The sequence below is a fragment of the Cynara cardunculus genome, unplaced genomic scaffold (genome assembly GCF_001531365.2).
Source record: "Cynara cardunculus var. scolymus isolate 2C unplaced genomic scaffold, CcrdV1 Un_Scaffold_1775, whole genome shotgun sequence".
In the NCBI taxonomy this organism is placed as follows: Eukaryota; Viridiplantae; Streptophyta; class Magnoliopsida; order Asterales; family Asteraceae; genus Cynara; species Cynara cardunculus.
In genome coordinates, this window is record NW_020200871.1 from 9,759 (window position 1) to 25,950 (window position 16,192).

Genomic DNA, 16,192 nt, shown 5'->3' on the forward strand with positions numbered 1-16,192 from the left:
ATATTTTCGGATGTCATGTATTCACTTTTGCCTTACTGAATACATTTTTCTTTTTCTTTTTTGTGGTTTAAGACCCTTGCGACTTGGGTATTTATAGGCAAACATGGAGGCACATCCGCAATTGCAGAGGTGAAACTAGTAAAAGTTGCGAACGAGGATCAGGTCAAGATAATGACATTAAAATTGGTTTGAAAAAACCTACAAGCTTTTTCTGTAAAGTTTGCCTTTCAAGGTTCTTCTGAAAATCCTGCAAGATTCGTCTGAAAAGCCTTCAAGATTCGTCCTTTATTTATCTTGACCAAATCCACGTCCGCAATGTTGACCAGTTTGACCTCGCAATTGCGTACGTGCCTGCTTTTTTGCCTATTTTGCAGTCATTAGTTGTTTATTGTTTACTTCACTATAATCCTCGTTTTCCTTCATAAACAAATGCACCATATTCAGATGGTATGCAACCATTTAGCAACAACTGATAGCAAGAATTCACTAGGACATCATAGACGGGATCTGTTGTAGACTTATGCTCTATAATCTTATTTTCCTTCAAGATCTCTTTTGAAGATAGTTTCTCTACAATCATCAGTGATAATATTTGTATAAGTTAGGAGGTCATACCCATGCATAGTCACTATCAAGCTTCTGAAAAAAACCTGCAAGATTCGTTTGAATTTGATTTGTTTATCTTTTTCAAATGATACGTTCGCAATATTGATCAGTTTGACCTCCACAATTGTGTACGTGCCTCTGTTTTTGCCTTTTTAAATAGAAGAGGTTGAATGATTTGTTACTTGCTACCCTTCTCTATTTTCTCTATAAGGTTGAAAGATTTGTTACTTGTTATCCGTCTCTAACAATGGATGGAAGCTCTTCCAGTCCTGGCTTTAAAATTCCAACAATGGACGAGGAGTGGTGGTTACCTATCAATGATGGCTTGATACCTTAAAAACGGACGAGGAGTGGTGGTTAACTATCAATGATGGCTTGATACCTTAAAAAACAGACGAGGAGTAGGAAATGTTGGGAGCTTCATGGGATAAAAGATTTTTAGGTCCACTGAAAATGCCCGATTATGTACCGGGGGAGATCAAGGAATATGAACTAAAAATCCATGCATTAGTTTAAAAATGTGCAGAGCTTGGTGTGAAAAAAAAAAGATTGAGCAAGAGGTGGATGAGAGGAAGAGATGGATTGCTGATGCAAAAGAACAAATTAAGCATAAGCAGAAGTGGATTACTAATGCAAAAAAAAAAAAAATTAAAGAGAAAGAAAAAATAATGATGCATGGTTCGAACTTGCAGTCGGAAAGACTTATAGGCGCATTAGGGACAATAAGGCCAACAAAACTTCCGATTCCACATTCTCTCTGAACATAACAACCAAGCTTTGATGTGTAATGTGCACAATTGTATAGTGCATTGTATCACCTGAACAAATATAATCCCACCCATCGTTTGCTCGCACCCATTGACCACCAACACAAATATGTAATGTAATTTTTTCGACATCGAAACTCGTTTTCAAATGAATTCAAGGAACAAAAATATATAATGAACAAAGAAAGAAAGAAATTAAGCTATTATGCTTTTTCTATATATCTCCATCCTACTAGCGTTGCTATTTATAGATCACATGAATTAAATTCATCCAACCAACCATCAACCAATTACTAGAAAATGGTACAAATATTTGTACAAGCCGCAATTAAACATGTATAAAACATCTGAAAAATGATAATTTGTTCAAAAATTACGGAGGTCGAAGGTCAAAATATAGTCAACAAATAAGGTTCGATTAGTTTCACCCGGGCCCGACAAGTGTAGGTGTGCAAAAAGCCAGGTCCGCAATTGCCGACCAGGGTAGAAAGTGTAAATCTTGAAACTCGAGAGGGCATTTCTCCACTTGCGGACCGAGGATATTGTGGACGGAGGTATAAACTATAAAGTATAATTTTTTTGTCGTTTAGCTGAGTCGGCAATTGTAGACCTAGTGTGTCACGGACAATATGACAATTTTGGTAAAAATGAGGAGGACATAGCTAAAATCTGAAACCAAACTCAGAAAATAACTATTTTAATTAATTTTTTTTTTAAATAAACAATAACGTATAACATGAATAAAAATAATTTAACATATTTAAAAAAAATTTAAATGCCACGTCGGCCTTCGTTCGTAGTCGTTGAAACAAACAACAAAAACCCTAGCGGCCTCTTGGATCCCGATTCACGACGTCGCTTACCCGTAACGTCTTCCCACCTTCAGGTGAATGAAAACTGCTACTAGATCTTAACATTTTACATGTTAAAAACAACCAATTAAGAAAATTTGAACACAAAACCAGAGCAATAATCATTGAACACACTCCATTCGGTTCGAGTTCGATCGTCAGGTGCTCTACCTACCTAACGTCCTCTCTCCAATGGAGGACGCATTCGCCAGATCTGTACCGGAGGTATAATTCATAACTTAATTTGTTGGACAATATTTGCGAACTTAAGATTGAATTCCCCTAATCCTAACATCATTGTCTAGCTAGGGTGATGTCTTTTTTCCTGTATAACTCCATGCAAATGTATGTTCTTTGCGAAGGTGGACGTTTCTTCTGTTTTTTCTTTGGGATGGAGTTGGTGGATGATCCATGATTTTTTATCGTTGGCATTAAAAATATAGCATTCTTGATGTATTATTGTTCTACTAATGTGTGTGCAGTCTTAGCTTCATAGTGAAAATTGACCATGTTTATCATCCTAAAACTATGAACAACTGAGCTCCAACTCCTATCTCTAAGCATTAATGTAAATTGTAATTTAACGTTGTTTTCCTACTGGGCATGCAATGTATCTGTTTCTATATGCAGGTCCTCGATTTCTTCGGAGTAGATCCCACAAAGGGTCTCACAGATATCCAGGTATGGGGTGGTTGACAGCGATCATTTTTCCAACCTTCTGTCCCCGTCTAGTCGATTGATTTGGCTTTTTAGTATGAACTGACATTTTGTTCAAAAATTCATTTTCTGGAATACTTACAGGTCACAAGTCATGCTCGGATTTATGGCAGAAACGGTATGCCCTTGTTTTGATATTCCAGCTGGTTAATGTCTAATTGAACTCTGAATACTTGGATTAGTGACTGGACTGGTCAGTAAAAATATATCATATTATCTGCATGTTTAGATTTTTTATATCAAAAAGGAGCAAAATGTGATGATAAAAAAAAAGGAAATAGATTACAATGCAATGCTATGAAAGTGAAAGCGTACAGTGTAAAATCTCTGACTATATGATTAGGCTGCTTTTGTTGAAGCACTAGATAGATAAATCACACAATACAAGGACATTTCACTAACAAAGCGAACCCAACCAAAAAATATGACAGGGGTCAACCGCCTGGTTCAACCCTACCATTGTTTTCTCTGTAAATGCACCCATATGGCTCATCTCTACACACCACACTGAGGTTTCAATGAAGTAAGTTACTAAGGGGGTGACGACGGAACAAATAATGGGGCATAGAATACAATGAACAACCTGATCTTTGTTTCTGGACGCTTCTAGTGTCAGAAACTCTGACCTGATTGTTACTTGGAAACCTCAGATTCTATGAATGCTAAACGGACGTTGTTCCAAACTAGATGGCTAGGCTAAAAATGAGGCCAACCAGAACTATTGTGTCGTATTTTTTGTAAAGACTTATGCTGATGTAACTAGGCCTCAAAGGATCTTGAACATGAATCTACATTGCTCTATTTTAGGCAAATCCTTTGGTAATTTCCAATTCTTTATATGCATGTTGACTACTTTTCTGATGTTATTTTCTGCTTACCTGCATTAACAGCTTCATCCTTTTACATTCATGTGTTTAGGGTCAAATTGAATGTGTATTACTTTGAGTGAGACCCCTAATACAGTACAGAAGAACGGCCTGTGGGTTTGGGCTGATAAACAAATAAACATAATATATAAAACAAGAAACTAGTACAACATCTTAGCAGTTTTCATTCTTATCCGAAGCTCTGTTAGTACTGAGTAAACGACATCGAAGTAATGCCTCATTTTCTTGTTAATTAGTGCCAACCTTTGGGTATCCTCATTTCTAATTCTTAACGTCTTTGTCTTTGCTGACATCCACCACCATATTCAAGAATTTGCATTTGTCATTTAATATAAAGACTTAAGGAAGCTGGAACAGATTACAGGTGCTTAGGAAAGTGTAAAGTGGCCCAATATTTTTTTATATCACATAATATACACGCCGGGCCCTTTAGGACTCATCTTCTATACTGTGTACAGTTTCCCAAGTTCTGTCTAGCATCGCCATGGTGTGCCCTGACTAAAGTACTGTTCCCCCCCTAAAGTTTTCTCCCAAACTAGAAAAAAATTCATGCTATTGCTGACGGGTACTTGAATGCTTTATGGATGATCCTTAGCTGATAATTTAAACAAGGAACGATTGAACCCTTACTCCGAACTGTAACAACAAGAAATGCATAATAAATAAATTCCATGGAATTTGACAGACAATAGATGAAGAAATTGAAATTTTGAATCATTAAAATGTTAGAGGAAGTCTTCAAGAACTATACTAAGTTCACACGTCATATAGTGACAATGTCTAGCCTGCAATATGGGAATGCATTTCCTACAATATCGGAAGATCCTTGTATCCATTTCTATCGGCTTCTTTCATCTTCCCCCTTGAACTTTCAATGTGGATTTCAAATTCATTATTGGTTTGAAGTTTAGTTATTTTTGGTGCCACAATAGATGCATTTCATCAAAAAGGTACTTTAGAGTAGATGGAAAATGTTCGTAGAAGTAGAGTCTTTATTTTTTGCTAAACTCTTTCTCCTCCTACCATTTGAATGTGTTACTTGGTGAAAACACAATTTCAAATGCATCAAGCACAACACAAAATCTATATGGGGCATCCAAAGTTGTAGGAAGAACATAGTTCCAAGAAACCAATCATTAAGGACATAGTTGCTTGATGTTAACAAATTAATCGTATACCTTACAGAATAGCGGATTGTCCAACTCCAGTCTCATGCTCATGATGTTCTGCCGTATGAACTCTCTCATCATGCCTGCTGAGATAAGGGACTCCAGGGAATTCTTTTACAAATGCTACACTTTGTATCATTATCATATAATTCTTATTAATTAGCACACATCTAATAGATGCTGTTGACGTTATCATGAGGTTAAACACCATCTGATTGACTTTCTGTGTATCACGAAAAAAACAGAATGAACAACACAATCTCTCATGCAATTAGTAAAATATTGTAGTTGACATATGTGCTCATCAATGCACTCTGCAATATGATTTCAAGCAAGAGGCCCTTTCTTAATGCACTTAGCATGCCTTGTAATGCAACAGAATATATTTTAACGATTTTGTTCATATCTTCTTATTCTGTTGTCTGTGCAAACTCCTTCACACCAATCCGAGCAGATTCGAAAATCTGGTTGCCCTTTGCATAGTATCTTTAGTAATTCCAATTTCGATGCAGCTCATGAATATAGACTTATGTCATAAACAGCTTGGCATATTTCTTTCTTGTCAGCTTAATGAGTATGATTTCAGCTATATTTTACGCCGTTTGCTCTTTACTAATTGGTTGCTCTTTTTGTTGCAGTGTTGCCTCAAGAAGAAAGTAAGTATAACCTTTGCTCTCGTCCTTTTCTACTTATTTTTAGTAGGTCTCTTATAAGCTACTTCTTTGTGAAGTAATTTTCATCTTTCTCATCTTTGTACTGGAGATAAAAGTTTTCTGTTATTGTAGCTGTGTTGTGGGGATTTATCATTTTTTTGGGGGGAAGGGTGTTGGTGAGTTCTGAGCATAATTAGTAGTGATTAAGATTTTCCTTAGTTGTGAGTTTCTTGATTCCATACTCAATGTTTTAGATTTACTGCTCATATGAACTTCTGGTAGTTGTTTGCTGTTAAAGTTGTATTGCTTTAGACATTGTGAATATAGATGGCGTCCCCTTACGGATGTACTGCATGCTGTGTGGGCATTTTTGTGAGTCGTGTAGAAAGAGATTTAGTCAAGAATATGAAGAACATAGAAAAATATCAACAAGAATGATATCGGATATCATGTATATTGAATAACAAGAAGTGTTTGCAAAAGAATCTAAATGATATCTATACAATCTGTGTATCAAAAGTTACAAAACAAAGTCTAACAGACACTTATTTATACTAGAACAGAAATGCTAGATACATGGTTTACATGACAAACTAATTACATGAAGACACGTGTTCTAGTATCGTATAAGGAATCTTCGTTTGTGAGAAGTCCTTGATCTGGAAATCTTCTATATTTAATTTTGTATTGAACATTTAGAGTTAATGTTCTAACTCTAAACTCCAATTCTTCAGACTTAACACTTGGTCGCATTTGCTTTTCTATCGAACTCTGGAATCTTAACTCCAGAACTCTGAAGACAACACTTTCAAAGTTAGCACTTGGTACAATTAATTCATCTTTCGAACTCTAAACTCTAGGATTCCAAATTTCTAAAGGCAAGTCTTCGGAGTTAAGACTTAGAGTTTGAAGCAACTTTATCTTATTAGACTGAATGTACTTAAGTGCAATTAGTATAATGTAGAGGACACTCCTATGTAATTAGTATCTCTATATATAGAGACCGATTGTAATTAGGATATCAAATCAATACACAAAACCCTTGTGGTTTATTCTGGTATCAGAGCCAAGTTACCAAAACCCTACCTGCCCTCTTGGTCACGCCACTAGAAGGTTGATCGTCTGCTGCCGTCGCCGGAATCTGCCGTCTGTTGTCTGCCGCCGCCGCCGCTTACCATGGTAGTGAGGCTCTCCATGTTGGTAATGGTAAGGGACTCCCTATACTTCATATTGGCTCCTTAATCATTTACTCACCATACAAACCCTTTTGTCTATCTAATATTCTTCACGTTCTAGAAATCACCAGAAAATTTCTTTCTATTCAGAAATTTTATTTAGATAACAATGTTTTCTTTGAATTTCACTTAACCTTTTTTGTCGTAAAGGACAAGTCTATACGCACTACCGTGCTTATGGCCCAGTGAGAATGGTCTTTACTCTGTCTTCTACCCCAACTCAAGTCTATTAAACAAATCGCTTTTGTTGCTGATCATGCATTCTCTACCATTTGGCATAGGCGGCTTGGTCATCCACATCAGCGTCTTTTTCATTTTATGCTTTCTAGATTTTCTATTCTTGCTACAAATAAGACATTACCTTTTTGTACGTCCTGTCAAATGGGCAAATCATCAAAACATTCATTACCTGTTTCTTCCTTTCGAAGTAATAAAATTTTAGATTTGGTTTATTGTGATGTCTGGGTCCTGCACCTATTTTATCTTTTGAAGGTCATCGTTACTTTATGCTATGTGTTGATCATCATTTTCGTTATATGTGGATCTATCCATTGGCTCAAAACTCAGATATCCACAACACGTTCAAAGGTTTTCTTACCATGGTCGAAATCTATCTCCCTTCTTCTCATCCCTTGGCATTGTTCATCGCTGTTCATGTCCTCACACTAGTGAGCAAAATGGCTTTGTGGAACAATGCAATCGACATGTCGTTGAAACTGGTCTCACTCTGCTTGTTCAATCCAGTGTTTCTGGAATTTACGCCTTCGATACTGCTGTATACCTAATCAATCGCATGCCTTCGCAAACCTCAACAAACAAGTCACCGTTCGAACATCTCTTCAAACGATCTCCCGATTACTCTTTTCTTCGGTTGTCAATGCTTTCCTCACCTTCGACCATACAACCATCACAAAATTGACTTTCGATCTACCCCTTGCGTTTTTCTTGGCTATAGTCCTTTACATCATGGCTATCGTTGCCTTGACCTTCGACCGAGCGTGTATACATTGCTCGTCATGTTCGTTTCAATGAAGACCACTTCCCCTTTGCTATTCCTACTGTCCCTACTTCCTCACCTATATTATCATGTCCCTACACCTCCTCGATATCACCTCACGTGGTAATCGACAACACTCCACCTGTCGCTCCATCTCCTGTACCTGATCCGCCCAGTTCACCACATCCTTTCTTGCCCATCTCTCAATGTTCTCCTGAACCCTCTTCCTCTTTACACATGATCCAGATATCAGTGGTTCATCTCCATTATCATTCACTTCCTTCTCTCCATCACGGCCTCCGCCTCCTAGACAAAGTCCTCCTCACCTCCAACCCAACCCCAAACAACGGGTTCCCTTCAATCCCCCAGCTAATCGTACCACCACTTCCAGTACACCTATTGGACCAATCTCGTTTACCATTGCCTACAAATCTCCTGAATGGCGTCAAACTATGGCCAGGATTACTCCGCTCTTGTTAAAAACGGTATGTGGTCTCTAGTTCCTCGTGCTCATGATACTAATGTTGTTGGTTGTTAGTGGGTTTACAGGATAAAACGGGACAAGACAAGTGCCATCACTCGTTACAAAACGAGACTCGTCATAGAAGGTTTTCGGCAACAACATGGCATTGATTTTCAAGAAACCTTCAATCCTGTTGTCAAGAAGACTACCATCAGGGTTGTTTTATCGCTTGCGGTTTCTCAGAGATGGTCGCTCAGGCAACTTGATGTTCAAAATGCTTTTCTTCATGGCCATCTTATTGAAACAATCTATATGAAGCAGCCTCCAGACTTTATTGACCCATAACGATCTGATCATGTTCGTCCCTCAAGGACCAGGCATCATCCTTTCTCAAAAGAGGTTCATTTTGGAGCTCTTACAACGAGCAAGCCTCTCAGACTCTAAGCCCATGCCTTCTCTCATGACCTTGTCCTATTTGCTATCTTTAGCTGTCAGCCCTGCTTTTTCTGACCCAACTAAATACAAACAGGTCGTTGATGCTCTTTAGTATGTTACTCTTTCTCGGCCAGATATCACTTTTGTAGTTAATAAAGTGTGTCCTTTCATGCATGCCCCTACTGAATCACATTGGTCTGCGGTCAAACGAATTCTACGTTATCTTTGGGCACTGTTGACTGTGGCTTACTCATCCGTCAGGCATCTACTTTATCTCTCCAAGCCTTCTCCGATGCTGATTGGGCTGGGTGTCTAGATGATCATTTATATGGGTTCTAACCTTGTATCTTGGACCGCTCGCAAACAACGCACTGTTTTTCGATCCTCTACTGAGTCGGGATACAAATCTCTGGCTGATACTGTAGCTGAAATTACTTGGCTTCAAGCTCTCCTTCATGAACTTGGCGTTCGTTCCCCTTCAGCTCCTATCCTGTGGTGTGACAATCTAGGTGCAACCTATCTATCAGCCAACCCGGTCTTTCGTGCACGAACAAAGCATGTGGAAGTTGATTTTCATTTTGTCAGAGAAAAGGTTGCTCAAGGAGACCATCGTGTACAATTCATTTCCACAAAAGAGCAGATTGCTGATATTTTCAAGAAACAGTTGCCGACTCCTAAATTTCTATTCTTACGATCCAAGCTACAGGTCGTTACCCGTCCTTAACTTGTGGGGGCGTGTTAGACAGAATGTACTTAAGTGTAATTATTATAATGTAAAGGGCATTCCTATGTAATAGTATCTCTATATATAGAGATTGATTGTAATTAGGTTACATATCAAATCAATACACAAAACCCTTATGGGTTTATTTTCAAATCTACAATCTCCCCCTTTGCTTCAAATCTCGAACTTTTTGTCAATTAGCATAGGAATGAACTTCTCTTGAATGATACTTATGTAGTTCAATTGAGCTTCAATTTGCTGTCTCATCTAGATCATCAACTTTCTTACTTTGGGCCAATCCTCATTTGTAATAATTTTTGGTCTTCTGCTTAGCCTTATTTCTAATGAATAAAAAATAGGCTTCAAAGTTCCATAACTGTATTTATGTACATCATGGGCTCTGAAAAAGAATTTTCCTTGACGATTCTTGCAAATGTAACCAACTAGATCACATATTACAGTTCTTGTGTGAAGACCATCCATTCCATCCAGATTAACAATGGGAGCAAGTAAGAACACTTCCTCTCTTTTTAAAACGAGCAATTTGAATGTCTACCATCCCAGCCCAAATGATTGCTTTAAGAATTCCATGAATGATTGCAAAGAACTTGGCACTTTGTCTTCATAAGGTGCTAGCTTTATGTAGATCTGGAACATATCTTGAAGATGTAGATTTGGAAAGTCAGCTTCGGAGAATTCATATACCTTCCCATCCTCTCTTTCAACTTCAAAGCTGTAATAGATTGTGCTCCATATCTTCTGCTTTACGTCCACAAATCTTGTGATGTACAAGTCTGAGTAAACATCCCTTCTTAACTTCCCACTTCTATGAATGAATCCTTCATACTTTCTTTTGAACCCGTATGATTTTCTTGTGAACGAATCCACATAAGTAACCATTCTGAATTCTTAGTCATGACATAATCCCAAAATTTGAACTCTAAGAACCGTTCATTAAGATTCACAACATTGATTTCTTTTTGCTCATACTCCTTGGATTCAGAGTTGAGAGATAAAACCCGAATCTCTATTCAATTTTACAAAAAAATTATAATCGTCGCCATAAGACTTCTTAGAACTTTTGAAAGTTAGGCCCGAAGGACCTAAAAAAGTTATACGTTTAAATCTTCTTGTTCGAAGCTGGTGATCCAGCCCGTACAGTACGCCATGTCCTTTTCGTCGTTTCCTAAAATATTGTCCCAACTGGTTGATTAATTTGTATGACCATCGAGGGGGTTTTTTACCAATTTCGTTTATTCCAATAGATTTTTTTTTGAAACTTAGGGTTAATTGTGTYGAGTAAAAAATTTACCCTATTATTTCTATTTGAATCAATTTTTCCTTGTTTTTTTTTCTGATCTTTCTATTTTCTGTTCATATTCTCGAGAATTAGGATAGGGAATAAGGATATCATGAATTTTATTTAGTTCAAATGTTTCTGTGCAATTTTCTATCGAGAGATGAAGTACTCTGTTGGCAAACTTACATCTTTCTCAAACACCTTCTTTGTGTTTTCTTCAAAAGTGACCAATTCTAGACAACTCTTGACAAGATTTCTCAACTCTATTCTTTCTTTAATTGCTTCCACAAATCTTGCTTTAACATCTTCATAATCTGTGGATATGATTGCCTCAATCTCTCCCAAAAAGAAATGCAAAACTTAAGTTGTGAACATCGGAATATTTGTAATCTTGAACAGATATCCGCTATTTGAGGTCTTGAAATAGTATTCTGGCTGGACTATATTTGTGAGATTTCCAAACAACATAATATCTTCATAGGTTTGTGACAAAGGATCTTCACAATTCAGCTTAGGCAGATTTAGATCAATAGCAACTTGTAAATCATACAGACCCAAATTTCTAATATAAATTCCCATCAACCTTCTCAATTCCAGTTCAACCCATGAGATGTCAGCCTTCTGGAAGAATTTGAGGGGAAATAATTGATCACATAGCCTTAATCTTGAAAGTCTGCACTTGTTAATCTGTTCTTTGAGCTATCCTTTCTTATAACTACAAGTTCAATGTAATCCACATCTACAAAGCTTTTACTTTCAAACTCTGCTACTTGGACGATTGGACAATTCAAATTCAGTTCCTCTTTTGTGAACCTCAGCCTGCTAATCATTTCAGAATACATCATTTGAACCTCACCAGGCCGGCTACCATTGACTCTAGTAGGCTCTCCTGATTAGAGTAGTTATATACCTCAAATTTACCAAATCTTCTTTCAATTCATTGAATTGTGCAACAGTGGCAAATTCCTCTATTTTAGGCATATAGGCTTTGGGTATTGCAGGAATAGCATCTTAGGTTGATGTAGATGAATCACTTGGAGGTTGGCTTTGGGTTTGTGTATGGTAATGATCCTTAGGTTGAGACTGTGTTTGTGTTTGAAGATGAGCTAATAATAGAGAGGCTTGAGATTGAGCTTGCATTTCTAACATCCTTTTTGACAGAATGTCAAAAATTTTCAATATGCAACTTTGGAAAATCTGGAAGTCACTCTTATTAACTAAATTGGAAGATAAGCTATTGAGAATTGCAGAGTTACCTTCATCAACAACCTTGAGTTGCTCAATTTGATCTTCTACAAGCAATACATATTTGTCTATTCCATCTAGCTTTCATTAACATCCTCTTGCAGATTGTCCATCCTAACCTTCAAACTCCTTGGATTAATAGCCGTCAATTCATTGAGTTTAGAATGAATCTTTTCAAATTCATTCTTACAATAGTCACTAAAGTTGTTAAACTCAGTTTGTGTGACAATTGTAGATAGGAAACCAGGATTAACAGATAATCCTGTTTGCAATCCTACAATTGATGTAAGTTGGCCTGTTGATGCAATAAATACATCATGTACTACAGATGTACTTTGTAATGGGATATTATTGATGTTCATCCCACCGGGACTTCCATCTAATCCTTGAACACCTAGAATTGAAGTGTCTATAGGTGTTGCATATTGACAAACAATATGTTGATTGAAGTTATATATATATACTTGTGCTTGTGTCAAAAAGAATAGCAGTTGTTTTTTGCTTTTGAAGGCTCAACATGAGATGGACTCTCTGACTCAATGCACTGAAGGAATGTGAGGAGGGAACCTAGTTTCCTCTGTTTCAACATTAACATCCTCTAAATGAGGACTTAATGGTGTATTAGTTGCTTGCCCCATATGTGTTAATGAAATTCCTTCCTTTTCATAGAATCTTTGGAAATACTTGGATTTTGAAAATCTGCAATAATTTTCATAGATACATCAAATAAGTCTTTGAAAATTAAATCCAGTTCAAAATTATTAGACTTAGAGGTAAGATCAAATGTCTTAGTCTGATTTTGATTTGACTCTAGACCAATTTGTTCAAAATATTCTAATTGTAGCTCGAGTTCTGAACTGTTTTGTTCAGAAGTCTGAATTTCTCTTTCATCAAAACTAACATTGATGCTTTCAATGATAATTCTGGACTGTTTGTTGTAAGCTCTGAAGGCTTTTGAAGTTGGTGAATATCCAACAAAAACTCCTTCAATAGCTTTCTTTTCAAACTTTCCAAGATGATCTCTGTCATTTAGCACAAAGCATCTGCATGTTAATAAATGAAAGAATTTAATGTTAGGTTTCTTTTTATTGATGATTTCATAAGATGTTTTGAAACATCTTTTTATTAATAATGGTTCTTTTTGGTGTAAAGCATGCTTTTGAGATAACTTCAGCCCATAAGAACATTGGTAAGTCTGAATAGGCAAGCATTGTTCTTGTAGCTTCAACCAGAGTTCTATTCTTTCTTTCAACAACTCCATTTTGCTGAGGAGTTCTCACAGCAGAAAAATTGTGTGAAATTCCTACAGAATTAAGAAAACTCTGAAGGACTTCATTCTTGAACTCAGTTCCATTGTCACTCCTAATCTTTTGAACAGGAAGCTGTAAAAAGACTTGAATCCTTTTGATGAGGGCAATAATGATCCGTGATGCATCAGACTTTTGTCTTAGAAACTCCACCCAAGTATATCTTGAAAACTCATCAACAATTACAATAATATACTTCTTTTCATTTAGACTTTGAATTCTCATTGGACATTAATATACTAACAATTTGTGATTGTGCTACTTAATAACATTGTATAACTGTGACATTAGATTCACTGGATAGGTTGATCCATCATCCATGGCCTTTTCTTATATTGGGTGCAGAAGTTATTTTTTTGTGCTTCTGGCATTTGACGTTTGGAAGACTGTTTCAACTTCTACTGCTTGTTAGAATGTCATGGGATTGCGGATGTACCAGTACCTATCTTTGTTTTAAGGGAAATCACTTGTATATTCCTTACATGTATTTTTCTTTTTTAACATGCAATTGCATCTCTCTGGATACAGGCACTCCTTTTTGGAAATTGGTCCTGAAGCAATTTGATGACTTGCTTGTTAAGATATTGATTGCTGCTGCTGTTGTTTCTTTCCTTTTGGCACTGGTTAATGGAGAAACAGGCCTAACAGCTTTTCTGGAGCCTTCAGTAAGATACATTTTGTTCTTCCGAGATGAACTCGTGTAGATGTCAGATGCACTTATTCTGTATGGACTGCTTATTTAGTCGATTACTATTGCTCTATTCTCCCTTTTGTGACCATTCTGTGTTTTTTCATTTTTTAAGATGCATGTTGGTACTCGAGTGAAATATAATTTTGTGGACCTAAATCCCTATTTGATGTTTCAAGTTTCCAGCAGTATAAATTTCCTTGTTTGGCACATCATGGGACTTATCTTGCAACCGAATCATATAATTCTGGTTGGTGATGTAGGCATTTTTTGCACTAAGGAAATTTGTTCTCTTCCTTGGGAAGAGCAGATATAAGATTTTTAGTTTAAAATTAATTAATTGTTTAAACTAGATTTCAGATGTGAAGGGGATGAAGTAGTGACACAACTTCTGAGTAACAAAGGCTAATGTAAGATAGTGCCCTTCGACAACTAACTACCTTGTCCCCGGACCTGTGATCACCCGGCTATGTTAAAATAATTACTTCTTTTTTGTAAGAAATAATGTAGTTAGGGTTGTAGGGAGCTCCCCAATGTAGGGAGTGGGATAATGTGAATTAGGGTAGGGAGCCAATGTAGGGAGTGCATTGGAGAGATCTTTTTTTGTTTTGGCTCCCTAGATTCGTTAAAGAAGGATAAATTTTGACAAAGTTTTACGAATTAGGAGTTTAGGATATGATCAAGTATTTTTCTTAATATTTTCAAACTTTATATGTGTCTCTTGGGAATATGAAGGATGAGAGAAAAAGATCTATGGAGTATAACACAGTGAATAGTGCAAGTATTTCTTTATAAAAACCAAAAACATTATGCACTAAAAAAATATTATTAACGGTTATTTTTTGTGAAAAACAAATGATAAATTTAATTCAAATCGTTATTGACTACACAGAAGATAATATGTTAAATACATACTAAAAAGTAGGCCTTGATTGTTACGAGGCCTTAGGCCGTAGTCTCAATGGCCTACTGGTTTTGCCAGCTCTAATGGAATCCAGCAAATGAATTTAGTTGACAGATATTCAAATTGCTTAAAGCTTTTTCAGAAGTTCAATATAAAAGAGGGCATCCAATTTCTAAAAAAAACCCAAATGTTTCCATTTTTGGAATCTAAGACTAGTCATTTCTATTATCTTTTGCTTTATAAGTTCTATTTTCTATCAAAGGATTTCCTGCGATTATTTCAAAAAAAGAGTCAGAATATGGTGCGGATCGTTTGATTCGAATAAAATTTGGAATGCCGAATTAATTTAATAGCTCCTTTTCTATTCGTCTGCTATCTATTTACTCCTTTTTCTAACAACATCTGTAGCATCATAAAATGTTATTGAATCTCTTTCCTTTTCTTATCTGGGACATGTGTTTATTTGTCAACAAATGTTGCTCCGTCCAATGCAGTTTATCCTGTCCTTTTATTCTGTCACTATACTTAAGTTCCATGAACAAGGATTGACTGTGGAGCATGCTATCTCATTCTGTTGATTTACTGGTCTGTAATGGAGCCCTTCATTAAGCTGGTGTGTATTAGGGGTGGACAGTTGGCACTTATAGTTATATGACTAAGAAAACGTTATGCAATTGGAGTGGATTTAACTTGAAAGATTATGTTTTGAAGGCAGTCTTAAAAATAGTGGTTAAATGATTTCGAGCTCTGAATACTCAAAACCAATCAAATTCTATGCAAGACAAATACCTTTTTATTGTTCAGTTAAAAACCCTTGGTATTCTATTCTTCTGTTTAAAATTTATGATTCCGTTAAAAATTTATGAATAGTATTTGTAATTTATGTCTTTGGCTTTAACTTTGACCAGATATAATGCAAATTACAGGGTATGCTTAGCATTGTTTAATAAAAACATTAATGTCATTTTGCTGTAATAATTGGAATACGGATCACATGGCTTCATTTACATATATCTTTCTCTTCACCAAATTTTGAACTTTTTGAATGGTTCTGGCTCTGTTATTAAATTTTTATTGATAGTATTTATTAATGATATATCTGGCTGTAGCTTTGACTGGATATAATGCAATTTACACTGCTTGCTTAGCATTGATTAATAAAAAACATCATGTCTTTTTGTTGTAACAATTGGAATGTATATTACATGGTTTCATGGCACATCTATCTTTACCTTCACCATTTT

General features: G+C 36.3%; 1 protein-coding gene across 3 annotated transcripts in view; it reads left to right on the forward strand.

The window, feature by feature from the left end:
- Positions 1-2,215: 2,215 nt before the first annotated feature.
- Positions 2,216-16,192, forward strand: part of LOC112502684 (calcium-transporting ATPase 3, endoplasmic reticulum-type) — a 51,335-nt gene continuing 37,358 nt past the window's right edge. For 2 of the 3 annotated variants that reach the window (XM_025106664.1, XM_025106665.1), the window contains exons 1-6: positions 2,226-2,449; positions 2,855-2,905; positions 3,026-3,059; positions 5,636-5,653; positions 13,702-13,794; positions 13,885-14,021. In XM_025106664.1, the coding sequence (XP_024962432.1) occupies positions 2,417-2,449; positions 2,855-2,905; positions 3,026-3,059; positions 5,636-5,653; positions 13,702-13,794; positions 13,885-14,021 (366 nt within the window). In that variant the 5' untranslated portion in view covers positions 2,226-2,416. Of the gene's footprint in view, positions 2,450-2,854; positions 2,906-3,025; positions 3,060-5,635; positions 5,654-13,701; positions 13,795-13,884; positions 14,022-16,192 lie in introns of all 3 variants that reach the window. The other variant, XM_025106667.1, reaches the window with a different exon arrangement.